Source organism: Lissotriton helveticus, chromosome 4_1 (assembly GCF_964261635.1).
Source record: "Lissotriton helveticus chromosome 4_1, aLisHel1.1, whole genome shotgun sequence".
NCBI classification, from domain to species: domain Eukaryota; kingdom Metazoa; phylum Chordata; class Amphibia; order Caudata; family Salamandridae; genus Lissotriton; species Lissotriton helveticus.
This window is the reverse complement of record NC_136063.1, coordinates 1,929,202,897-1,929,229,166: the sequence shown is the minus strand read 5'-3', so window position 1 is coordinate 1,929,229,166 and position 26,270 is coordinate 1,929,202,897. Positions and strand designations below refer to the sequence as shown.

General features: G+C 43.3%; 1 protein-coding gene across 1 annotated transcript; it reads right to left on the bottom strand.

The window, feature by feature from the left end:
• Positions 1-2,524: 2,524 nt before the first annotated feature.
• On the bottom strand, positions 2,525-25,788 carry VGLL1 (vestigial like family member 1). Its single transcript, XM_078688604.1, has 3 exons — positions 25,558-25,788; positions 22,999-23,415; positions 2,525-5,547 (listed from the first exon to the last, which is right to left on the bottom strand). The coding sequence occupies exons 1-3, from the start codon at positions 25,769-25,771 to the stop codon at positions 5,474-5,476; spliced, it is 705 nt and encodes a 234-aa protein (XP_078544730.1). The 5' UTR covers positions 25,772-25,788; the 3' UTR covers positions 2,525-5,473.
• Positions 25,789-26,270: the final 482 nt, after the last annotated feature.

The window sequence follows — 26,270 nt, the reverse complement described above, 5'->3', positions numbered from 1 at the left end:
CTTCAGGAACATGGGCGGCCCTGAGTGAGTTGTTGATTAAGCCGCGAACAAATGTAGGGGGAAATTTACAATTAAATGGCGCAGCACAAGCTAATTTTGCTGCCCGAGCTCCATCATTTAAAAAAACACAGGAATGTGCCATACTTACAGGAATAGGGCGCACCCCTGTGCTCTCCACTGTGCTGGCGCTAAAACAGCAGCCATGCGCCAATGCAGGCACCCTTGCACCATGTGCCTAATTTGCAGGGATGATTGTGTTTGTGCAGGAAGGGATACCATCCTGCAGAAAAACAGTCATTAATGGCATTTTGCTCCACACATTGAAAGAGCAAAAAAGATGATAAATAACAGTATGTCTCCCTGTTGCACCACTTTAACACCTCACCTTCAGAGGCTTGAGTTTTTGGAGCTGCATCAGATTGATCAATCCTTGTAAATCTTGGGAAATTTCAATAAGCCATGGGTGTTGTATGGGAACACTCACAGCAACACCCATGACTGACCCTTTAACACAGATACTGCGTGAAAGAGGACCATATTTACAAGGCTGTGTAAAACCACGCGAAGTGCGCAACCCGACTGTAAACAAAAATGACCCTCCAGTGGCTCTAGGGGCTTGTAAATAAATATTCATAAGCTTCCTTAATAACTATAGGAGGACAGGGATCACAAGAACAGGATGTGGGATTGACCGATTTATATAATAGCTACCATATTCTCTGGGGAGAGCCTTCTAAAAGGGAAGCTGCGGTAACCTCCTGGAATGGCCTGTAGGCGCCTTATTTGAGCTATACAAATGTTCAAATTAAACCATACCAAAATAGAATTTCATAACTTTGCTGGTCATTTTACATTAGCACTTACATTAATAATTTCCCTAATTTCTGTATTTTGACTTCATCGAAATCAAAAGAATAAACTATTACTAAATTTCCAAGCATTCTGTGCTTACAGAAATGCCATGCATGGTTTTTGCCTAATTCCACAGACAACTATTACATTTTGCAAATGTTGCATTTATTAAATGCCTCATTTAAACATGGATTTCAAATAAGTATAGCCAGGATAGGTTCTAGTATCTTTCGCTCGCAGTCTCTGAACCTTGGCCTCTGGGTTCATGATGGTGGTGACAGGAACAGAAAGTAAATATGACATTAGGAGCCCTACTTACTTTCTGTCATGTCCATTCATTGCCTTGCGGTCCAACATCCTATTCTGCTCAGCAGCAATAAGGAGGCCATCCACAGTGGAACAGTAGAGTAAGGGGTCAACCCTACATTGTGAAGGTGGGGTCAAAGGGTACATGATGTAAATTCTGCTGCCACTGGTATTTTGGTGATTCAATATCCAGGTGATGAGCCTCTCCTAATGCAAGTATTCCTGTAAATACATTTGCTTGCAACTGACACTTTTGAAAAACCTATGGGAGATCCACCTGTTTGGCGCTTCATGGAACGTGAAGTGGAGACAACATGAAAGGTGCTCCAGGTCACTATCAACACGGTCCTCTGCAGGAAATACAGCAGAGATAGTAAATAGGGCAAAACCTTCAAGAATAAGTAGGAAAAATAAAGCAATAAAGTACAAGAAAAAGGAAAGCACTAAGGGGCATATTTAGAACTCAAGCGGCGGAACACGGGGTTAAGCCAAGAAGGCTACTCGGTCACTTTAGAAACGCAGGGCTGCACCGTATTTACAACAATACAGTGCAGTCCTGTGTTTATCCCTGCGCTGATGCTAAATTTAGCTGCCTAACATCAACACAGGCACCCTTGCACTTTAGTGCAAGGGGGCCTGCGTGGTGGGTAAGATTGTTTACATGCAGAAAAGTGTAACATAAATGCACATAAATAATCATAAATAGGTATTTGTAACTTATATGTGTGCGGCTTTCTGCAGCACACATAGAAGTTGCAACTAATCATGTTTAAAATGATTGTTTATGTGCAGGAAAGGACACCTTCCTGCACATAAACAATCATACGTGGCATTTTGACGTTTCTATGTGTACTGCCCAATGCAGCACATATAGAAACAGCAAAAATGAGGAGAAATAGAGCTTTTCTCCTCGTTTCACCTCTTTAAGACCAGGTTTTCCCTGGTCTTAATTTGGCCCTGTTCCACATTTACGCCACCCATGTAAATATGGGGCAGCGTCAAAATCAATAAGTGTTGCGGCGGAACGCCCACTGCAACACCCATCGCCCAGCCCTTTCACCTTAAGTATTGCATGAAAGGGTGCCTTATGTACAAGGCACGGTAAGCCACGTTAAGTGGCTTAATGCCACCTTGTAAAAAAGACTAGACCCCTATCGCCACAGGAACGTCTACGACTTGTAAATATCCCCTAAATTCTTCAGGTTCGTATTTCCACATGCGATACGGAACTTCATTCTTCGACACAAGCTACATGGATATATTTATGCCTTCATAACTGGCTTCTCCACAGTTAGTTATTATGTGTGAGGATGTGAACCCAAACACCTGTATGTATAACCACTTTGCTCATAAAGTAAACAAACCATCATAACAAGTTTCTTTATTTATTATTCAAAAAGGTAGTAACTTTGTTTCAACTCTGATAATTAGACCCCCATGCACAAATGAATCATGTGCATGACTTCATTTGCAGAAATTATACGTTGGACACTTGTTTTACATAGTAGAGTAATTCCAATCCACAACCATTCAAACTTTTTGTGTATCAGATTAATTAATATATTCAAATACCAACACATTTTCAAACAAATATACAAAAATACACAATGAGACGCTTAAGAAAAAAAATAATATTCAGGAAGATTAGATATTCTTCATTTCAGCTTTTCCACATTTAATCAGGAAGTCCATTTTGAGCTGCAAATATACTTTGCTTCCTTCATGACTGACCTATCAGAGACTACTTCCTGGTTCCATACTTCCGAAAAGACAGAGCAACCCTAGGACTGCAAGTCATCAGTTGTCCACAAGACCCAGCCACTGAGGTGGCGGGTGTTCATTGGTGAGTGTTTATAGGCTTTATTGAATGAGGGATCTGATTGAGGAGAATATTACACTGTTGAGTGTTTGCGAGTGCTTCGGTGAGTCCTCCTTTAGTCTAGAAATCCAGCTGTTAGCACCCATTTCAGTTCAACTGAGCCAAGACTTCCAGAGGACCAGGGTCCTGGAAATTATAGAATTGCCACCACAGGATATCAGTCTTAAGGCCACCTTCAAGTTTTGAAGGGTGCATTGTATTCATTCATCGTAGTGCAACCGCTAAAAACAAATGTATGTTCCACAGTAAAAGTATTTCAAGCATTATAAAACAAGCTTCATCTTGGCGTGTTATGTGCTTTATACTGTGAAGAAAATATCTCCAGGACAGTTCCTTAGAAAGAATTTACTGGCCACGCATAAGGAGGTAGAGTCGCCCAGGATCATATCTGTGGCCAATGTCCATTCCCATCTCCTCCAAAACTTCAGTTTCTTAGAACTTTGGAAAAAATACATCCAAGATGTGTACATTAATAGTTCGCAGTAAACATTTTAGGAAGTTGAACTGCTAACATCCTATGTTGATTTCATTTGGAAATAAGTTCTTGAGGCGACGTTCAAATATATAAACACACACCTTCATTTAGGAGTGCCCCAATTGAATGGCACTAATTAATTAACTAGTGCAGTGATAGTGGGAAACATAGTTGAGTGTTGGTCATTTAACAGTAGACCATATTGTTTGGCTCTCAGAGCTTTCAAGTGTACTCTTTGGTGAACATGTATATGAAGTGAGTACTGTACTCTTTTGCTGAAAAAAAATATCTTTGTCAAAGTTTGATAATAAGGTGAGGTAAGTGCAGAGTTCTGAAGAAGGATCTTTTAATATTTCTTCGACATCTGTATTAGACAGTAGCCAACCCCATCCCACAATAAGAGAACCAGCTGATGTTGAAGAATATAATGAGCCTAACATTAGGTCTTCATATGCAAAATTATATATTATAAAATATTGCTCTAATGTTTACATTTCTAGATTTGCCTCAGTTCTGATGTGCAATCTCAACGGTTTGAAAAATAAATGTTTAGATACCTGGGTGTTGCTTGCCATACTGTAGGCATTTTATACACATATGTACAGTGAAACCTTCTAAAATGAGAAACCCTGAGCTTTTCAGTGAGGCTAAACAGTGTCTGTGCTTTAGAATGGCTGGGTGAGTACAATACCAACCCACTCTATGCACCAAGCGTTACAAGACAGTGTAGTTTATTCCCAGAGTGATCCAAAATGTCTTGTGACATGATGTCTAGTAGGTTCATAATTTAATAAGCATAAATAGTAATGTCAATGACGAACTTTACATTGTAAAATATAAATAGCTAGATCCTTTCATGCCATTAGTTGAAAAGCAAGCATACATTTAAAAGAAATTCTGATTGTAGAAAAATATCAAATGGCATGAACACTGAATGTAAATTAGATACTTTTTCAATGTACTTTAATTCACTCATTATAGTCAAGTCTTCCAAAAATAAATCTTTAATTGAACCAAAGACGCATGATATACACCGCTTTCACTTTTTAACCTAACCCTATTTTCATGCCTTTGACTGTGGTGAAAAAGCCTTAAACATGGTAATCAAGTGTGTAACATAATTATGAAGGATTGCGGGAGCATTGCTTGGATCCCGTATGTGCTGTTCACTTTAAGGTTGTTGAAGTTAAAAGTTAAGCTCTGATCACTCTGGGGCTTCTATTACTGTATTGAAGCAAATAGTAGAGAAGCAAACCAGCTATTCCATGACCTGAGAGAGATGCCGTAGTCTTGAAACTCAGTCCTAGTCATTTGAAAAATATGACACAATGATATGAAATATGTATTGTGTTAAATTAATTGGCCACTCACCTACATAGTCCCTAATTTTCCTGACATAAACATGGGTAGTTATGTCTTCAGTTGTGATGGAGAATGACCAGTGACTGAAGATATGCATATCGTTTGATATATCACAAAAAGTTTTAACATTTTCACATGATTTGAAGTGGGTGGGGGAGAATATTTTTGTTGTGAGATTTTTAAATATCTACTGGTGTATCATTTCAGCTCACTGCAGTTGACAGAAACCAACAATATAAATAGGAAGTTTGCAATTGAATGTAAATTTTCAATATTTAATTTTTCCCAAAAAGGTGTTTTCTGAAGTTGCATATATTGCATTCCATTGAAAACAATATCAATTGTGATGAAAGATGATGTATCCAGAGGTGATGAATGCGCTTAGAAATATAGGAAAAGAGTGTGAGATAGAGAGGATATCTTATTGCGAGCAATTATTAGGAAGATTGTCTCAACTTCACATTACTCTTCAAATGTCATCATTCAGTTCTTTGCCCATGGGAATTCCCGAGCAAATATAGCTACATTCACAGTTACAGAACATGCCGGAATGTTCCATCAAAGAGTTTTCTCCATTCAATATAGCAAAGAAAGATATTCTAATAAAAGTACAAATCCGTTCTTCTGTCTTGTGAATGGAACAAATCCTTCCTTCTTTCCTGAGAATGAATATCTGGAACGACATAATAAAATATAACACGTGAGGCAATAATTTAACATAATATATACATTGTAAAACCTGATGAGTTAAAGACAGAAAGGAATGTCACAGAGCCAGATAAACACTGCATAAACACAATGCTACTTCCATACAAGTGAATAATTGCTGGGTGGAAGAACGTTATTTATTGAGCAGGTTGAGCTAATTTATTCGTTATATTAACATAAAAAAAGAGGAACATCTCAGAGGATTTTCTCTAGATGCTCAGATAAATAGTATGTCCAGTATCCAACTCAATGAAAATATCCAATTATAGATGGGTAATAGTGAATTGCATGGAGGTTTTTCACCAAGGGGTTCTGAGTGACATCAAATAAACAGCGAAAGCAAAGCTTTGTCTATGATGTCACTCAAAACCCTTGAGGTTATAATATTATGTTATGTATGGCCCCCAAAATCATCTGCCCCTGCTTTCAAATGCTACTAGTGGCAAAATAGTGATGGGGGAGTCATACATAACATGGCGTCTGTGATGTATCCCTGTACCAGAGAATTTATTTTTACCTACGATCCTTGACCAACTCCCACCACCTTCTCTGCGTTCCTTCCCCCTTCTGCCGCTGTGTTTTCTGCTTTCAGTCATTGCAGAGAAGCAGATCTTCACTGACAGGCTCTCAGGGAGGCCTATCAGCCTGCCCTGGAACGCCTTTATAACATCACAACAGTGGGTAACCTGTTTTGTTATCAACCTGTTATAAAACCTGTTTTGTTATCAACTGTTGCTATGTCAAAGCAATAGATTATGAGATTCATAAACTGAAATACATTTTAGAGGCTCTCCATGACAGACATACAAAACAATTATATTATCACCCTTAGGCAAAGTAAGCCCTGCCATGATTAAAAATTGTATTCCCCACAAGTCCAATTTCCTTTGGAATCCCCCTGCTTATGTTCCATCCTCCCTGGAGTGGAGGCACTTTACTGAATGCACCTACTCTCAATGTCGCTCAGATGCTTTCCCGGATTTCCTTTCCCTTTCGACATGGTTTATCATTGCTCTTAGGGTTCAGAATTACAGAACCTCATGGCTCATGAAAAAGGGATTACCACATATTGCACTCAGTATGGAAATATCTGAAAAAAGTTATAGGATGATGGAATACAATTATTGCTTATATGAGTGTTCATAAAGATTGGATTTAAATGTACTCATAAAAGATTTGTTTCAGCTCAGCTCAGTATGATGACATCAATATATGGATTATGTGTTGCTTATGGGAGTGGTGAGACAGTAATGGGTCACAGGAAAAACGGAACATCATGCCTCGGAAGCCCTCTAAGGAAAATGTAGACAAATTAAAAGTTTTTAAAGATCACAGAACTGGAATCCCAACACTGGACAATTTTCTTTCTTCTCCCACTTGCACTCTTCTTTCTCCCATGTTGACCAATCCTTTACACCAGCCACTGGACTGACGGGGGGAAAGATGTGAAAATCCTCCCCAGCAGCCTATCAGACTATTCTTCAATAGAATTAAGATTTGAGGAATGTAGACCACCCAACCTGGGTAATTGGCACCTTAACACATAGTGGCGCTGAGGCAAAATATTCATGGAGGGTCTCCAGGATGCAATAACGGCATATCTCGAGACTATCATTGGCTCAGTAGGTTTGACTACTACTATATGGGAAGTCTTCAACCCACGGTCACATTAAGGCTCTTATCACCGGCGCTAAAAAGACCAAGACAGGGAGGCAGCTGCTCTCAAAACAAACATAAAACAGCTAGAACACAACATCACATTCATTGGAGGTACACTTCAAACACTGAAACAGCTAACACCAGCCATAGAAGACCTATGATGCCTGAGACTGCATACATTCAAACACAATTTGGCTAACACCCCAATACCGTACTCACAAAAGGGTAGACAAAGCTGGCCACCTCCTGTACTGGTTAGGAACCAGAGATTTGGAGTCTAGGGTAATTCCTTATGTGGCAATGGCAAACTGACTTAAACGGCCCCCTCCATCGCTGAAACCTTCATGGACTATTATTCTTTGCTATATGTGAGTTGCACACTACCATATATAGAGAGAACTGTCCCTATAGCTGACAATCTCCCTATATGCCCCCTCAATGCCTCCCAAAGAGAGGAAATTGGAGCCGCAATCACGCTCAAAGAGGTACAAGAGGCCACCACCTCCCTGAATTTAGGTAAGACAACCATGGCCCCAGTGCATTCCCTGACAGGTTTTTCAAGTGGTATTCCTCCCTGCTAGCCCCACGTTCGAGGATATGACAGGAAAAGGCCTTCTGACTCAAGACACAAGAGGAGCAACTAATGTAGTCATCCACAAGGTGGGGAAAGACCCCTCCAACTGTGTTTCCTATCACTCGATTTCCCAGATCAACATGGAGGCGAAAATATTAGTGAAAATCCTGGCCATGCAACTAGTACAGGTCTTCTACTCCTCCGTCAAACCAGACCAAAATGGCTTTATGCCAAAGTGGGAGACCAGACATTGCATTTGGCGGCAGCATTTAATTCTGGCCTGGGCAAGGGAACTATTAAAGAAAAGAGGCCTAGCACTTATTTATTTGAAAAAGCTTTTGACTTGGTCCATCTACCCTTCATGTTCCACATCCTTCATAGAATGAACTTTGGCCTCAGCTTCTTGCAACTGGTCAAAAATGTATCTAGCCAATACTGGGCAAGAGTCTGGATAAATGTCGTATGGTCTTCCCCATTTCCAATCAAAGGGGGTGCAAGACAAGGTTGCTCCTTTTCCCCTTTCCTTTTTACACTGGTAATCGAACCCATGGTAAAATGGATCCAATATGATGCCCAATTCTACAGTATCCACTGGGGATCCATATTTGAAGAACGAGTCTTACTATATGCAGACGACTTGCTGTGTATGTGCTGAACCCGTAACACTCGGTCCCTGGGCCATTAGATATCTTGTGGATATATAGTGAGGCATCTGGACTCCCTGCCTATTGATTCTCCTGACATAAAGCTGGAATTGCACTGTCTGACTAGGGCTTGGTATACATTTGTCTGACCAGTTATTCTTCATCAGCAAAAAGCTGGGGCCCTGGCAGTCATTCTGGGGAAAGGATAAGCTAAAACAGCCCTGTGCATGGTGCTGAGAGATGTTACTGTGGGTCTTTCCAGAGAGGGAGAGAGTGTTGAGGGAATGGGCCTGCCCTTCAACATGTTGTCAGTTACATCAAGAGTCTCCTGGATGTAAATGGTCCACTTTGGTCTGTCGCGGGCTGCCTACTACTGCATTCCCTTCATCCTCTGCTGGAGACTCGAGACCACACCCAGCCTGTACTGTCAGTGCACACTGCCCCTTCTTCGACCTTGTCAATTCTGTTGTTTCTAGGGACTGTAAGAACTTTCCTCTTTTCACCACCTGTGTCAAGGAGAGGCGAGCGGGGCCAATTTCCGCTGAAAGGGGTAAGTAACTTTCCCCGCAGCATGCTGGGGAGTAGATCTCAACACACCAGTGAGAGTTGGCCCCAGATTCAAGTCGCTGTAAAACTGTTGTACTGTGACTGTCGGAAGATTAACTGCATCCTGGTTTGATGTTTCTGCTTTCCCCACGGTCTGCACTGGTTCCCTGCTGCCATCAGGAGCTGTGAAAGTGGCTTAATTTAGAGGAGAACTTGTAGTGACCAGCTTGCCAAAAGTTCAGCAGGGAGCTACCAGCCTACCTGAAGCGTTGTCCTTGGCTTACAACCTCCTTACTTTCAGTCACCATGAGTTGGGCCTGGGCTGATTTGCTTCACCAACCCCCTCTCACATATTCTGCATCATTGTGGAGCAGCAGCCATGCACCACCCTCAGCTGTCATCACCATTCTCCAGGACCTCAACTGCATGCACCTCATTTGCACACCTACAATGTAGCTTTGGGGTATTTTTAGCCAAGGATCTGCCTTTATGCTTGTGATCTACGGCAGCATTTTATGTAGTTGTGTGTTGCCTGACATGTTAATCACACTTATATTGAATAAATCTGTTTACTGTATGTTATGTTTATGTTATTTTATGTTAATCAGACTTATAAAGCGCACTATCACCCCACGGGTATCCTGGCACTGAATTACATTAGTTCTACTGTTCGCACATGATACTATGAAGATATTAATTACTAGGGGATGACGGCTGGTCTGAATTACACCTTTGGAAAGAGCCATGTTCTAAGCCTTTCCCTAAACTGTAAGAGATCTTCTATCTGTCTAAGATTAGACAGAAGTTCATTCTAGAGCCATGCAGCTGCAGAGCTGTATGCTCTTCCTCCAAACTTTGTTGTTATGGGCATGCTTACCAAGTTGGCTGATGAGGAACGAAGAAATCTGGTCGGAACATACCATTCACATTTGCTCTGAAGTGGCTTGGGCCCAAGTCCATGCAAAGCAATAAATACAATTCAGAGCGATTTGAACTGTATCCTCTATGTTACTGGGAGCCAGTGAAGCTCTTTAAGGACCTCTCTTTCTTTTATTACTGTGATTAACTGAGTGCAGTGTATGCTACTCTGACTGTGGGAAGGCAAGTTTCTATCCGTATATGCAGGTGCAGTGATCTACCCACGCAGGGCTGTTTCAGTGCTTCTAAATATATAGGGGGTGTAAGGCACAATTACACACCAGGGTGCGGAGTCCTGTAAACCTCCCCCTGGAGGCACTCACACCTGTCGCTTTCATCTAGCTTGGACTGAGATCACCTGCACATTTCTGGGCAGCCACACCCAGAGAGGGCTGGAAACACCTGCTCACGCACCAGCTCTGACAGACTCCTCCAATGTATCTCTAGAGATCAGTCTTTCAAGGGGCTTTTAGACAGCTTTCAGGTCAATTTAATACTTGGATAGCCCAGCTCCCTAATATAAAGGTATTAAGACTTACTAACTGCCCTCGAATACTGCTGCTTAATATCTGTAAACCTGGAAAGAAATACCAGAGCACATGAAATTACAGAGGGTCTGTCTTCAGGAGAGGAGAGGATGAAGGCGAGGTTCAGTATAACTTGCTGCGGTGACTGGGAGATCTCACGCAGTGCTTAATTTGGACTGGGGATTACAATTTAGGGCACCTTTTTGGTGACTGTGACTTATTTTTCAGTATGAGACTTTGACCCAGAAAAATATTTAGAAAGGCAGAAAGGGGCGAAAGAAGGAGGAAAAGAAAAAAGGGAAAGCTGTGACAAAGGATAAAGGAAGGGTGAAAAAGAAGAAGAAAAAAGAAAGAAAAAGAAGTGTAGAGTATATAGTGCTGTAGAAGGAAACATGGGGTGGAATCAAGATGCAGCTTTGATATTTGGCAACACTGGGGGTGTGCATGTCATTGTGCAAAAGTGAGGAGGAGATGATGTCTGGCTGGTGCCCAGCTGACTCTGGGAACAGCGATCAGTATGGCCCTGTCTATTCAAAGGACATTATGGCCCTCTCCACTACTCACTGCTACCTGGTGGACCAACTACCCACAGTGAACTCTCCTCTGCTGCTGTTTGATGCATAGCCCTTCATATCTGGGTCTTCCCTCCCTCTTTCCATCTGTTTCCTCTGTCTGGCTATATGTTTTCCAGTGGCAGCTGGTGAATTTTACACGGGAGCGAAGCGAGCAAGAACTTAAAAAGGAGAGTGAGGGAGATTCTCCCACCGCATGAACATTTTTTGAAAAGTTGAACCAAATGGTGGGTTTTAAGGTATACAATCAGTCATTGAAAACTTTTCACTTTAGTGTAAGGCAAAGAGCAACAGCACAGTGTGCAGTGTTTTCACATAGATGTTACCTCACATATAAGTACACACTGACAAAAGAACAATAAGATCTCAGTTACAAACGTTTATTTGTGTACATTTATCTAGCAATTGCTTTTTAGGTCTCGGCTAGCGTAGCCTGCGCACATGCGCAGTCTCGCTGGCGAGTTTGTATGTTTCTTAGCAGCGAGGGTAAACCACGCCCCTCTTCTCCATTGGCTGGCTTCCTAAACGGCGGCCAGCCATTGGAGAAGAGGTCCCAGTGACGATCTAAGCCCCGTCTTTTTCGGATTGGGGGCGTGTTTTTTAGTTTTGTTCTATCTAGTGACGTTCTCACTTAAAAACACCCCCCCCAGTCTGAAAAGGATGGGGCTTAAAACGTCACTGGGACTTTACAAGGTCTCAGGCATTGCGTGTTGTATTCTTTATTATTATTATTATCCAGGCTTGGCGCAGACTCTGTTCAGATAAAACACGGGAACTGCCTTAGGCCCTGTTGTAAGCAGTCGCCATGTAAGGGTCAATCAAATGCAAATAGAAACATTTCCTGGTACCGTAAATTTTTTTTGACTCCAACAAGACACCGGCTGTTAGTAGGCTCTACTGTACCCAGTCTGGCATAGGCATTTGCTGTGAAATTCCAGCCAGATCGACTACCTCGCTAAAGTCTCGCGACTATAGGTTAATGAGCTCGGCGCGTGCCCAGGGGCCTCAGCTAGCGTTTAGTGTGTGTCGGGAGCGTGAATGATTAGGATATAATCAAATGCGCATTTGGGTCTATTAGTATGGTTTCCAAAATGTTGTGGCATCCAGTGGGAGCTTATGGAGGCGGAGTATTCTGAGGCAGGGGTGGGTTTGTCTGAAACCCCTCACTCCTCCTTGTGTCCTCCCCCCTCAACCCTCCCCCCCCACCTGTTCGCGCACGCAGCAGCAACCCAGTGGACTGGCCAGGGCTGGGTACGATGAGAGGGGAAAGTTGCTAAGCGGTGGCCTTGCAGTTCCGTGTACGAGAAGGGAGCACCACAAAGCGTTACCATGCTCGAGGAGGGTGCAGAGCTCTCGGGCTCCAAGCGTCGTGTCCGTCACAACACGGCCAATAATAAAACTTTGGGGATGCCCAGTGGGGGCCACAGAAACAATAGCAGCGCTGGCCCTGGCAATGGCAACTCATGGGAGGAGGGCAGCTCTGGTTCTGGCAGCGACGATGAGCAGAGTAAGGAGCCTCTGATGAGAGCCTCGAACATGCTCCCTTCTGCCCCCCTCCTTAACTCACCCGTGTCTCTGTCCCCGCAGGTGGTGGCATGCGGGTCGTGCTGCAGTACCAAGCAGTTGTGACGGAGTACGATGCGGGTAAGTCTCGGATAAGCCAGGATTAGCTTCTGGGTGGTGGTGCTAGTGGTAGCCTCGAACTCATTCTTTCTCTAGCATTGGATCTTGCATCAGTGACACCTCCTGGTTGATTCTTGCTGTGACTGCCATCAAGGGCTATTTGCTCTTTTGGTACATAGTAGTTGCAGGTGTGAAAACAGACTGTTGCAGGGTTATGCTATGACATTTAACTTTATTTTTTATTGTTTGGCCTGTTGTTCATGGGAGAAAGCGTGTTGTGCAAACGTGGTGTGACCCGGAGGGCGAACCACGTTACACTTTAAAGTTCTTTCCCTAATTGTCTATCGATCGTTCATGGTTGTCATTTTGGTATCGTGAGTGTATTAAAGGCACAGGAAGTAACTGATAAACCGTAACCATCATTCACAGCCCATGGTCGTTCCAGTCTCTGTTTGCTGTATTTTTTTATTAGACCTAATACATCGCCCAGATTCTGAACGAGGATCATTCCACCCTTTTCGTTAATAGCCATTTTTTTAAAATTCTGTAATGAGTGATGATGGGGCGGGTAGTGAGGTGCGTTAGTGTGTGGGTAAGGAGGGTTGATTCAAGATTGTCTGACGCCTTGTAGTGAGTACCCCAGACTGTCAGGAAATAGAACATCATCTTTAACGAAGCACTGCTGCCATATGCACTCTGTGTGTGTGTGTGTGGCTCTGTGTGTGTGTGTGTGTGGCTCTGTGTGTGTGTGGCTCTGTCTGTAGCTCTGTTTGTGTGGCTCTGTGTGTGTGTGTGTGTGTGGCTCTGTGTGTGTGGGGGGCTCTGTGTGTGTGTGGGTGTGGGTCTGTGTGTTTGTGTGTGGCATTTGTGAGAGATTAAGCTATTGGCATTGTAATTGACAATGCCATTTATTTATCTGTTTTCAAAACAAACACATAAATGAAAATGTTGTCATTTACAATGCCAATAGCTCTAACTTTTGCAAAGGCGAGACCGTTGCATTGTAAATGCTTGTTACAGTTCTGTTGCTTGTTTCAGGCTTTCCACGATTCAAAAGAAACTAAGCCCAGAATCAGACAAGCAACCTTCCTTCCTATTAAGTGGACACTCTAACTCTAATTCTGACAATATCCACGTATTGTTGCCAGGACATATTGTACCGTTCATCCTAGAAGTTTTCCACCAAGATAGCCACTGCCCGCTAAAACAGGCAAATTAAGGATTATGCTTCGTCTCTGCAGAATCAATCTGGGCAGTGCCTGCTGTTGTGCTAATTTTTCTTTAATTCACCTTTTTTTTTGTGTATGCTTGCTTTTGTAGTCCAATTATGACACACATTGCACACATAAAAAATATTTTCATAAACATGCACACATACTTGTGTCTTTGAAAAGCTCTTTTGTTGCAGTTGTTTCTAAACGTGCCAGTGCATCACACCACGTTTAAATATGTCATTGAGTTTTAAAACTGCTTTAGGGAAGGCACTGTGAGTGCACACACTTTAAAACCATTTTTTCCACAATCGGTTTAAAAGGGGAGCAGCAGGCACCAGTCACTGCCTAGTGCATTGCCCTCTGCTTCAGCCACTGGTAGCTCCCCCCGCCCTCAGAACCAGGAAGCGAGGGTGCTCACTGCTTGTGCTGCCAAGATATGCGTCTGCGTGGGTGGTAACATAAAGGACACGCATAGCATGCGGCAGCCCAGCTAGCAGGTGTACCTGAATGAAGGGGTGTCACATAAATGCCTCAATAATCCCTTTCACACACTCACACACACACTTTACTGCTATGAATTATTATTTTTTTGTAACATTTTCTTATTCAGATATGCGCATTTGCTTTTTGATCTTTGGCAATACTGGTTGCTTTTTGCAAAAGCGTGCCTTGTGCAATTTTTAATTTGAAATTAGATTATGTTCCGCATGTCTTACCAAATAAGTGTTTATAATGGAAACCAACATCCAGAATTTCACTGGAGAGAACAGGGAAAACGGTACATCAGTTCTGCCTTCACCATTGGCCGTGGCCCGTGCAGGTAAGATCGGTGAGGCCGGGAGGGGGGGGGGATTTGACAGATGACGAGGGCAAATTAATTATTTCCTTAATTTTCCCTCATGGTTGCCTGTCGAGTCCCCCCCTCTACCTCCTCCCCCTAACCCAGCCCATCCACCCTCCCGTTCTCACCTGCACGGGCTGTGGTTGTTCACCAAGCACACCCCCTTCTTAGTACATTAATGATCATTTGTCAAAGGCACCATGGTTGCAGTGTTGCTTGTGTGAGTCGCATGATCAGGTCAACAACAGAGAGAGACGCAGTGGGCCAGGCTAGCTGAAACTGATTAGAAAGTCTCTGCGTTTGTTGGTCAGTCAAGGAGACCTGCTGAGTCAAGGGGCAGGGATCCGGTTAATCCAGTCTCCTGGGGGCATATTATCAAGAACAGGTGATAAAATTATCGCCACTTTATCGGCAGGAAACTGCCGCTACATTGGCGATAATGGGCTTGATAATATGCCCTTGTAAATTCCCATAGCAGCCCAGGTTAACACCAGAACCTGAGCTGCTATGGAAATTACAAGGACATATAATCAAGCACATTATCGCCGCTTTAGCGGCAGTTTCCTGCCGATAAAGCGGCGATAATTTTATCGCCTGCTCTTGATAATATGGCCCCTAGTTCTCTCAAGAAAGTAAAGCGAAGCAAGCCTCGCTGCCACGCTATTCATTCTCTCCAGATGGAACAAGAATCAGTCAAAACAAGTGCTTTCATCTCGGGGGCGCAAACTGATGCAGGCGGGAAGAAAGATTACTCCTGTGATCAGCCTGCGTCATATTGGCATAAGAGGCGGCTCTCATTTAAGGGCATGGTGGACCAGTAAAGGCTTGATGCACACCACATCTATTAATTAAATCTATTACTTACATTAATAATCTATTTTGCATTCAGCTAAGTGAATGCATGCATTGTGGAGCAGTGCCATCTATTGATGAATACAAGTGCCAAACCTCAGTGCTGGCCCAGACGAAGCACAGCTGCTAACAGAAAGAATATATTCCTGTCAAGTTTGCACTAAATAAAAACTGAAGAAACCCTGTATTTTTTTTGTCCACGACGAGTTCCTTACTTATACTGGGCCAGTCTTCTTCTTGATGTTGCTGCAATGCACCAGGAGAGCCAGACTCAGCTTACGCACACGCAGTACTCAACACACGTGTTCCCACTACACTCCTCCTAGTATTTGTGTCTTCTCCTGATCGCTAGAAAGTTGTTGCCACCACTCACTCATTGTCTTCATTGGCCTGTCACGCCCCCGGCTATAAATGTAAATAGAGCTCCCTTAACTCTTCCCATGGCCACAGAGAAAGCACCTGGGAATCAATCCTATGGATGACTTTGCATACTTTGCTATGGTGTCACTTCCGTAGCGTGTTCCTGAAGGTCTGGCACATGCTCAGCAGGACATGCCCAAAATCCATCTCCCTCGGCGTCAGCAGAAATTTTTCCAGGGGGGGGGCAAAATATTAATGTCATCAACATCCTCTGACATGATGTGTGCCAGGTGGGGCATAAGAAACACTGGGGCGCAGAACTGGGATAGACTCAATTAAATGCCAGGAATCCAGGACATGTGACTGACCCTGCCACAGGCCAACAAACACCACATGTAGGGAAAACGCTAAACTTTCTGACAAGGTGCTTTATCTCTGTCTGCTAGGTGTGCAGACTTCCGGGTCCTCGATCCAACACCAATCAAGGCTGCCTTCAGCACGATTCGATTTTCATCAGAATACTTTAAAACAGCCTATGAATAAAGCACCAGATTAAATATACTGTATGCACAGTGTATGTTAGGGATTATTCTTAGCACACATATTTACCAATATTGGCTTCTTGGTGCTAGGATTCATGATAACTTTTATCCAATGCAGCAATCACAAACGCTAGTGATTCGCCAATGGGTCCTCCCTTTACTAGAATTCCCGGGGCAGTGCTAAATTTTACACACATTCAATTAATTTATACAAAATAAAATGTATAGGTCCAAATGTTAGCTATATTTTTTAAAAGAAACTTAGAGTCCCTCTACGTGTAGTTAATGGCAAACTAACAACGTGCCCACGTTTAGGGATACAATAATGGCCAGCTCCCTTATGCGGAAGCCCGGCACCGTAAATGTGTGGCACATGCGGCGCCTGCAGCAGCGGCACATCACAGGTCCAGGGATGCTGAGTCTTACACAGTGGTTGAAGTGAGGGAAACAAAATAGGGGAACAGTGGGCGGAAAATCAAAGGGTGGGAATAACCCAAGGATTGGATCTGTGGGTGGAGCCAGAGGTGTGGCCAGAATGAGCAGATATCCCAATTTGTAGTATTTGTTTGGCATTTCACTGCCCAGGTTAATCAACCAATGGATACACATGATTATTTAAGGTTATAATGAGTTATTGACATTAAAATATATTCACAAAGTGGGATATGCTTCTAATCACAGAATGTACCAAATACGATAAAATATGGAAACACAAGCCATTTGTCTCCGAGCCATGGAGTTTCTGTCATCAGCACTACTCTCTTTTTCCACAACAGCAGTTCAAACATGAATGGCAAAATATCCTAGTTTGCAAATGTTTTCTCTAAAATTATGGCTCTGCCATATTTGCCTCATAATGCAAGATCTGCTGCATGATCTGACCATTTAAACTAATAAATTGTTTGTAGCTCAATATCAGATACATCAGTATCAAACATATCAAAAGTTAATATAAAATGTGACTTGTGTTGCTGCAGAGTGGATGGCCTATTGTAAAGGTTGACTGGTCACCTTTCTCACTGCTGAGTTTGTAAGTTACACTGGTACTAATAAGGCAAAATCTTTCCAGAGACTGTTAGCATGTGTACAGACGTCATAATAATAAAATATCTGAAAATATACTGCATTACGCTGCAGCCTTTTTTTTAATACATAATTTAGTCAACACTACGGCATAATGTTGTCATCCTTTGTTGCATCATTAATTCCAGTGGCCCCACAGCAGGCAGCACATGTTAATAGTGCTTGTGAATGAAGCCAGGTGATTTTAAGTTTGCAAACTTAGTTTGGTGCGCGAGCAAATCCTGCATTGCCAATCCCTGGTGAGTTGCAGCTACCACTGCTGAAACAAGGCCAATGGAGGTACCTATGGGTGAGGCAGACTGGCCTCAAGGGCAGGGCCAGCCATGGCACTGGTGGTGTCCTGTGCAATAATGTTTGTTAGTGCCCCCAATGACCACCTCTGCCATGGATTCCCTCACTACCACCCTTTAACGGTGCCCCCCAAGTTTCCATAACCACTCTCTCTCAGATGCATTTAATTTGATTTACAGCACCACTCATACCATTGTAGGGTGTCAGAGCACTTTACATCACACACATTACACAGAGACAATCAATATGTGTGTAAATCACTGTATAGAAAATGTTACATAAGACTAAGGACTACAAGGTGTAGGAGTCACATGACAACCATACTAGTAGCCCGTATAATTTTATAGTGATTGGTCTGGAGAAACACAATACCCAGAATTTAAAACGTAATACCATGGTTGGGGGTTCTCCTTAATAATCAGAATTGATTTCTGTCCAAAAGAACACTTTTTGGGACATTAGGATAATCAAAGACTGGGGGGGAGGGGAAATAACGCTCTAATTTATACCTTGCAGTTTGTATGCAGCTCTTAGATGACAGTTAATAGCTCACTGTCCTAAGTTAGGATTTTAACTTATAAACTGCAAGTAACAAAAGGATCTCTCTGACAAAAGCAGTAGCCCACTGACCTATTTACATTATGTGCACTTTGTGATCTGCATGGCGCAAGTTCTTTGCAGCCGGTACATTAACCCTCTGAGCTACCTTTCCATGAGTCAAAACTTCCACTAGACAAAATTCTGATCTCTCCCTAGGAAGAACATTAATCACCAGAGTTATCATGACATTTTTATTGTTGCCGAAAATTGCTGGAGGCCAGGAAGGAGGCAGCAAGCGTTTTTAAAACCATGATATACTTGCAAACATGATGCATCCACCTAAAGTCAGCACCCGGTGCGGTCACACTGGTTGCACCGCCCTAGAGCTGGCCCTTCTCAAGGGTCCTGTGACCTCAGTGACTGTTGTTCTAAGGTGTGCTGCTTTATAGGCCTGCCCGCAAGACTGGAGGTGAACTTCAGTATGGATAGTGGTGGATAAGCCTTGAAGGTTAACATACACTTGTTATGCTAGGGTCCACCTGCTGGTGCGAAGACACCAGGACTTCTAAGGTGTTGCGAAGCCTTCTGAGGTCTAGCATGTGATTGTGCTCTCGCAGGAGAGTGGTCTGGTGGGCTGGTTATTAAGGCTGAACCTGGTTCCCAGTTCCAAATTCAGCAGCTCTGACCATAGTGCCACATCCTCTCCCCCACTGAACACCGTACTGCCCCACTGAGAAAAACTCGCACTGTCTTCAACTACAACCCAATTGTTGCCCGCTATAAACACCTGGATGCGGCTCAATTTAAATTACGCACTAGACAAGAGCAAAAAAAGTAACAACATCCTGGAAAAAGCAAACACTTATAGGGAATGCAAAATTTAGCAAACCATGGGAAATGTAAGCAGGAACAACATGGTTACCTTCATGATTTTGCACTCACTATTCAGAAATCAGTGAGTGCTTTTGCCTGAAAAGTTAAGGACACGACTACAGGGCCGTGAATGGACCCATTTCAATGGCAATTGCTTATATCCTTACAAAACGTAAGCAGTAGGGTAAAAAGACCACATCCCTGGACGTAGAGCCGCAGCACACATTTTGTTTTCCAATCCACACATTGCAGTACCTCCAGGATTGGTGCACTAGTTCCAAGTCCAGGGAAAACAAAGACAAGAAAACAAAAATAGTGCTTCACTGGCAAACTCTGTAAAAGTGGCGCTGATGTGTTTAAGTGTAAATAAAATCAGTTTGGCCAGTTTGGTACCATCTGTCTTACTTTATTTAGTTATTTATCTATTTTTCATATTTGTAGCCTTTTATTTCCAATGTTGCACTTTGGAATTAAAATGTCTGAAAAATATGACATTTCCAGCAAAAGTGTCTTTATCTTTTGGATCCATTTCACAGGGAAGCAAATAATAGAAAGGAGAGGAAAGAGAGTAAGAACCCCGTCTTGAAGTCACGGTTCTCATGGGCGTCCGCAGGGGAAGCAAGGAGGGTCGCTCCAGGGGGGGGCAAGCGCCCCTCCTTGCCCCCCCCTGCGGACGCCCATGCCCATAGCAAAAAAAACACGTATTTTGCCCACTCCATCACCGAGCAGCAATTAATCATAGAGTCCCAGCTGCCGAAACACTCGAACACTCTTGAAGCAAGCAGGTAACTGAAACTGCATTTACCACAATGCCAGAGGCGAACCTTGCTGGGAGGTGAAGCAGTGTGCTCCCACCCCTGTTCCTGTGTTTCTTCTCTTCTTGCCCTAAGTCAGGGGAGGAGGGCGACGCCCATCAAGGCATTTATCACCAGCCGCCCCTGATTCTCCACCGCCATCCCTGAGTCTCTCCTTCTGACTTTCCTTGTGCAATTTTTACTCATATCTCGCCCTTTACGCGTTCCTTCCGCCCTATCTCTCTATCTCTCCATTACTCTCTCCTCTTTCCCTGCTCACTCCCCACCAGTGAGCTACTGTCTGCTTCTCACTCTCCTGTAGAACCAAACACTTGTCTAGCCCAGACTCTGCATACATCCCTCCTCTTCCTAATCTCTTTCCTTCTTTGCCTTTTCTTTCACTCTCTCTTCTCTCTCAATGTCCTTCAGCGATGCCCTGTCTGCTCCTCACTGCATCCTGCAACATGCCTCCTAGGAGGGTCTCCCCAGGCGTGACACGAGTTGCTGTGGACTCTGTCATGGTTTATACCTACATGCTTTGCACCCTGCCAACCGTTGTCACTGATGCCAGTCTGTGTATGCTTTCCTCTGGAACTGTCTCCTCCCTTGCAGCCCTCTCTTCTGACTCTCTTCTGTCTGGCTCACTCTCGCTCCTCATGTCATCTTTTCTACTCACCTCCTCTTACACCTCATCACCAGCATTTTCCTTTTTTTTTCTTTCTTCATTCCCCTTCTTGTTCTGTTCTGTTTTTCTTTCCAACCCCTGTCTCTCTCACTTTCCATCTTCTATCCAGGTATCCAGTGCTTAATTTGCAAAAGTATAATTACTGGGTACAAGGATTTACTCAGTAGCCCTTGGTCGGCGCCAGTGAATGTCGGCGTTCCGAATACCAAGGCTGTGTAGTCTTGATTCCAATACATGCTTGTTTAATACACTACCAAATACTCTGTCTCTTTATCCCACTCTTGCAGGTTCCTGCTTTCTCCCCTTTGTCACGTTTTTTCCATCTTTCTCTTCCTCCTTCTTTTCCCCTTGTGTGTATTTTCACTCTCTAAAAGTGGGCCAAAGTCTGCGGGAGAAAAGTAAGTGCCAGTCCCCAAAAATGTCAGTGGCGTAATGAAACTTGAGTGGCCCCCCCTGAAAAGTACATAGAGGGGAACCCCATGCTTCGGACCCAATCAAGAGGTCTCAGTTGCCAGGTGTGCATGGTGCCAGAGAGAGACCACTGGATCTCGGGTCCCCTGGCATCGCGGGGGCTGTGGGGCTATTGTTGCCCCACTGCAAGTGGGTTCCACCTGCAACCACTGGCTCAGAACAAGCACTGGGTATTTCTCTCTCTTAAATCTCCCTCGACGAATTTCTTTCCTCTGTCAGTTTTGCAGAGTACTGTGTACCGTATCACTCTGTAACCCACGTGCCACTTCAGCATGAGCTGTTTCTGTTTTATATCAGAGGAAAGCTTACATTGCTGTTTCTGTGCTGTACCTTTTTTTGTGAGGGAGGGAAGGTGGCCTTGCTCCTATTGTGCTGTACTTGTTCTGTGATGGAGGGATACTTACAATGCTGCTCCTAGGCTGCACCTCTTCTGTGCAGATTCAAGACTGATTTGCTTATGCTGCGTCCAAACTGAGGTGGCGTGGTGGGGAAAAAACAATAGATTGGGAGGCAGCCCCAAGTGATTGCCAGTGGCTGAGATTAATTTCATCCATCACTTCGTTGTTGTTGCACCAGAAATGATTGCAGTGTTCCTAGTGTGTTGTACCTGTTCTATGATGGAGGGAGTGTTGCACTGCTACAGACTTGCTGTCCCTGCTTTGCATTTGAGATGATCTTGCGCTGCTGCTATGGTACGGAGCATAATGGAGGGAGGTTCGCACTGCTGCTGCCATGCTGTACCTCTCTTGTGTATTAGTGAATCTTGGTAAAATCTTCTATGAACCTTACTATAAAAAGGCCAAAACATTTGACATTGTCAGTGCTTGTTACCATTTACACAAACTATCCTTTGGAGTATGACCATGTGTGTGTCTTCCTCTCTGAACTCGGCACAGGCTAAAGAGGTCACTTAAACGACATTATCACCTCCTGTTGAAGCTGCTGCAGTTCCTCTCCTGCGGATGGATTTTCACAGGTAGGTAAACTGTCTGTTGACTACCAGGCCAGATAGACCAAGGTGACAGATATTGCTGTTTCGGATTCATACTTACCTCAATAGACAAGGCCTACTAGATGCTTCTGAGCATGAAATGTGAGTTATAAAGTACAGATGTACATAATGCATCAATTAAGGACATCTACACAATTAAGGCCTTACCTCATAGGTTAATTTGTAAAAAAACATAAGTGCCAGGCCCACGTCAGGACACAGCAGCTTGCACCATCCATTGCCCCTGCCAGCACTGCCAATTACAGTACCCACACAACTACTAACCTTCACAATCCTTCAAGTGTAACAATTCATACCATTCAAGGCACCCTAAGCTATAAGAATGGCTTGGGTGACACGATTAGTATTCCAAAAAGGGAGCTCAAGAGGAAAAATAAACCAGGGCACCCTCACCTCAATATTGTCAACATACAGAAACCTGATTACATATTACACATATAAGTATATGTACGCTTATGTGAGGCCCTTCCTTGACTGACCTCACTTTTTAGACATGTACACTTGTCAAAGTCTTGCCTGTTTTGATTGATTTTCTATATAAAAAAGACACATATGGGGGTTATATGATTAGATAGCAAACCCTGTCTCACCCAGAAAGAAATGGTGAGACTCTCCCTTACAATTTTGACTTATATGTGTAACATGTAAGCAATTAATAAACAGCCGTTGTTGTGCTCATACCAAAATTTGGCAGACAGCACCACCATGTGGCAGATTGTCACAATCGCCGGTGCTAAGAATTAACTTCCGGTAAGGAGCACCGAAAACCACAGCTCAAATTAAGCACTGCCTTACCTCCTTGAGGACTTAGGTTCTGAAGCATGTTTTGCGATCCTGCAGGTCCAGCTGCACAGGGTGAGCTTTGCTCCAGTTTCATGATAGGCTCTTGCATGGGTGGTGGACACCTCTCGTGCTGTAGAAGGCTGAGAAGAGACCCATACTTTCCATCGGGTGCCGGGCCCTGGACCATGTGGAGGTCAGCTGGTATGGAGTGATGGTGGTAACCTTGAGCAGCAGGGCTTGGAGTGCCCATGGGTGGGTAATGCCACATGTCTGCAGGCTGGGAGTGATGGCTTTGCAAAACGGATGCAGGATAGTGGTCCTGAGGAGAGTTCATGCTCATGCCCGGGGACATGTTAATCACAGGAGCTGCTTGGTGCTGTTTTGTCCATTGTGGAGAATAATTTATGTGGCCTTGCGACGTATGGTTAGCTGGAGATTAAAAAAAACACGTTATCAACTTGGGTGCTTACATCTGTTTCCATATGCAGAGTAGTTGTTATCATCTTTAACATCCTTACCAATTTATGATGTGCTGCCTTTCCTGAAACATACATTTCCATTGGACTGCATTTCTACCCCATTCCTTTTTCATCGATGTGACTCTATCACTGAACTCTATGACAAGATGAAGGCTATTTTCATATTCATTTCTATTCTCTAATTGGAAATAATTTAAAGTTACTTTTTTTAAATTATCCTGATTTCTGTTGAATTATATTCATAGGATCAGTTCACAAATCTGTAGAGTTGCTCCAAAATATTTACAAAATGTGTCTGAGAGATATGATAAAAAATATGTTCATGAAAGTGCATACGCACACCCAGGGCTTTAAGTGGGATAAACAAACTGCGGGGGGCTTGGGGGGGTGGTTCGGGGGTCTTTCGAAGGGCAGTTGCCGATATAATTAAGGGTGTGGCTTAAAAACACATAAGTTAAAACTCTATTCTTAGAATAGTGTGCCGCCCTAGTGGTATTTTTACTGATTCTGTCATTGCATCTAGATATATAGTGCAAGTAACATTACACCTACAACAATCCAGGACTGTTGGGTTTGTCAGTGGTTGTTAGTTGCATTTGATAAATAAGCACCAATTATGGTTCCGTACTATATAACATTGAAAATGCTTCAGTTCTGACATAAAGAGACTATGAAAAAACTATAACGAGTCTCTTTGAAGTTACATCAAAGGCAGTGAAGGGTGGTACTGCTGCAGAGGTAAGATTGTTTTCCACCTTGTGGGTGAGGGCAAAAATGGAGAGCCCGAAAGGGACCCGTCTCAGCACCTGCTTTTTAGAACTGCCGGAGCTGAGCACCGACAGGACCCGGACCACTTAAAACTCTGCGGACACCATAGGAATAAGGCTTGGGTGACATGTATTAGTGTTCCAAAAAGTGGCAGCGTCAAAAAGCAATGGGTGATGCGGTGAAACCACAGCAAAACCCATTGCTTACCCCTTTCCTGCAAATACCTGTGTGAAAGTGTACCATATTTACAAAGCGGTGTTAAGCCATGCAAAGTGTCTTAACAGCTCTTTGTAAATATGGTTCAGGGGAATGCGCAACCAGAACGTCAAAAATAGTGATGTTCCGGTGGCGCAATCCCCTTGTACATATGCCCCATTGTGTGTTATTGATATTTATCTTACTGGTGCTCTGTATCTGAGCTGCTCTCTCAGCAGAGGTTTAAGGATGTTCGGCGCGCCAGGTAAAACAAAATTGTGGGTGTGCAGCTCACCGGTTATCACGATTAAATGGGTGTTTTTCAAGGCTTATATATTAATTTAACACATCTACTGGTGGTGCCCTAAGGCTGCTGGCTTGTCTTATGAAAGTGCCGGCCCTAAACGTTTCGGAAGGGACTGAGGTCACCAATCAAAATCAGCTGAAACCCAGAACAACTCAACTTTCAACCATCACTTTCTCCTCTTGCATGAGAAGATTCCTTCCTTGAAGATTATGTCCACGTACATTGCAACACTTGAACCATTGTGGATGATGTATGGAATCAAATGTGCTTGAAGTAGTCAGCAGACAATATGTTGAGTGTGGTACAAAGCAGTCGCCTGCACATCTCAGGGTAGGCACACGGCCCACTGAGCCACAGCTAATCCGGTCACGAACTTGGCTCCCACACAATTGAAATGAAAAAAGTAGGTGTGCACCCCCCTTATCGATGCCGCAATATCGATGAGACACAATATCGAGGACATTAGTCGAACCAAAAAAGCACACATCTTTTGTACATAGCTGCATAGTATACTTCACTACAGAACTCTAAAAGCAGCATGATGATGCGTAGCCCATACCGATGTGCAATGAAGAAACACTTTGATAGTTCTAGCATAGCCTACATTATGCTGAATGAATCCATATAGGTGGTGAAGAACCTTTGCAGGTGTATTGACCCACTGCTACTTTTTCATTATTTAGGGGTTTGCCGAATACTGATACCAGCATAGGCTACTATCGAGGTAACCGCAATATCAAATTTAAATTTCAGTGAAGCAACACATACAATATCATCAAATAGGGTATACTCTAAACAATGTAAAAGCCCCACGCGGCTTACCGTTTTTCAAGATAACGCTTTCGTTCTTATTTTTTATGCTGAGATCCTGCGGGTTCTTCACGTTCCGTAAGGCTCTAGAGAAGTGCTCATCTACCACTGTGTTAATGTCCCCTTGAAAGTAAGTGAAAACCACACATCGCGAGCTCCATTCAGCTTTAATGGGCTGATCTTTGCCTTTGCTTACACCAGAGAGGTTTTTCCCATGTTCTTCCATTTTGTTAGTTATTCTGAAATTCCTATCAACAGAAAAAACATTATGATACAGTTAGATGTTAATATTTTTACAAATCAAGTTAGGATTCTTGCAAAACTGGAGAATCCCATACATTGTCCTTAATATCTCACGATTAACTTGAGTTCCTAAGAGGGCAGCCCAGGGATGCACTCTAATGGCAACATGCAGTGAATTCCTATTTTTACATCTTACTTGATCACATTGTGGGAACTTAATCAAACTGTGTAATGCCTGTCTCTGAGTTCTCTTATCAGCCAAAGTATGCAAGGAGTAATGGAGCAATGGAAGAGGACAGCCTTTTTTGTCGACCGCCCCATGCCCTACTTCGCCACCAATTCCCTCACTATGACCCTCCAACAGTGTCCATCATCTCCCCATAGCACCTCCCTGACATACATTTAATGTTTATAGTGCTGCTCACACTAACCCCTAGATTCATCATTGTCCCGTTTTGCGAGTCCTTAATAGCGATTATTAA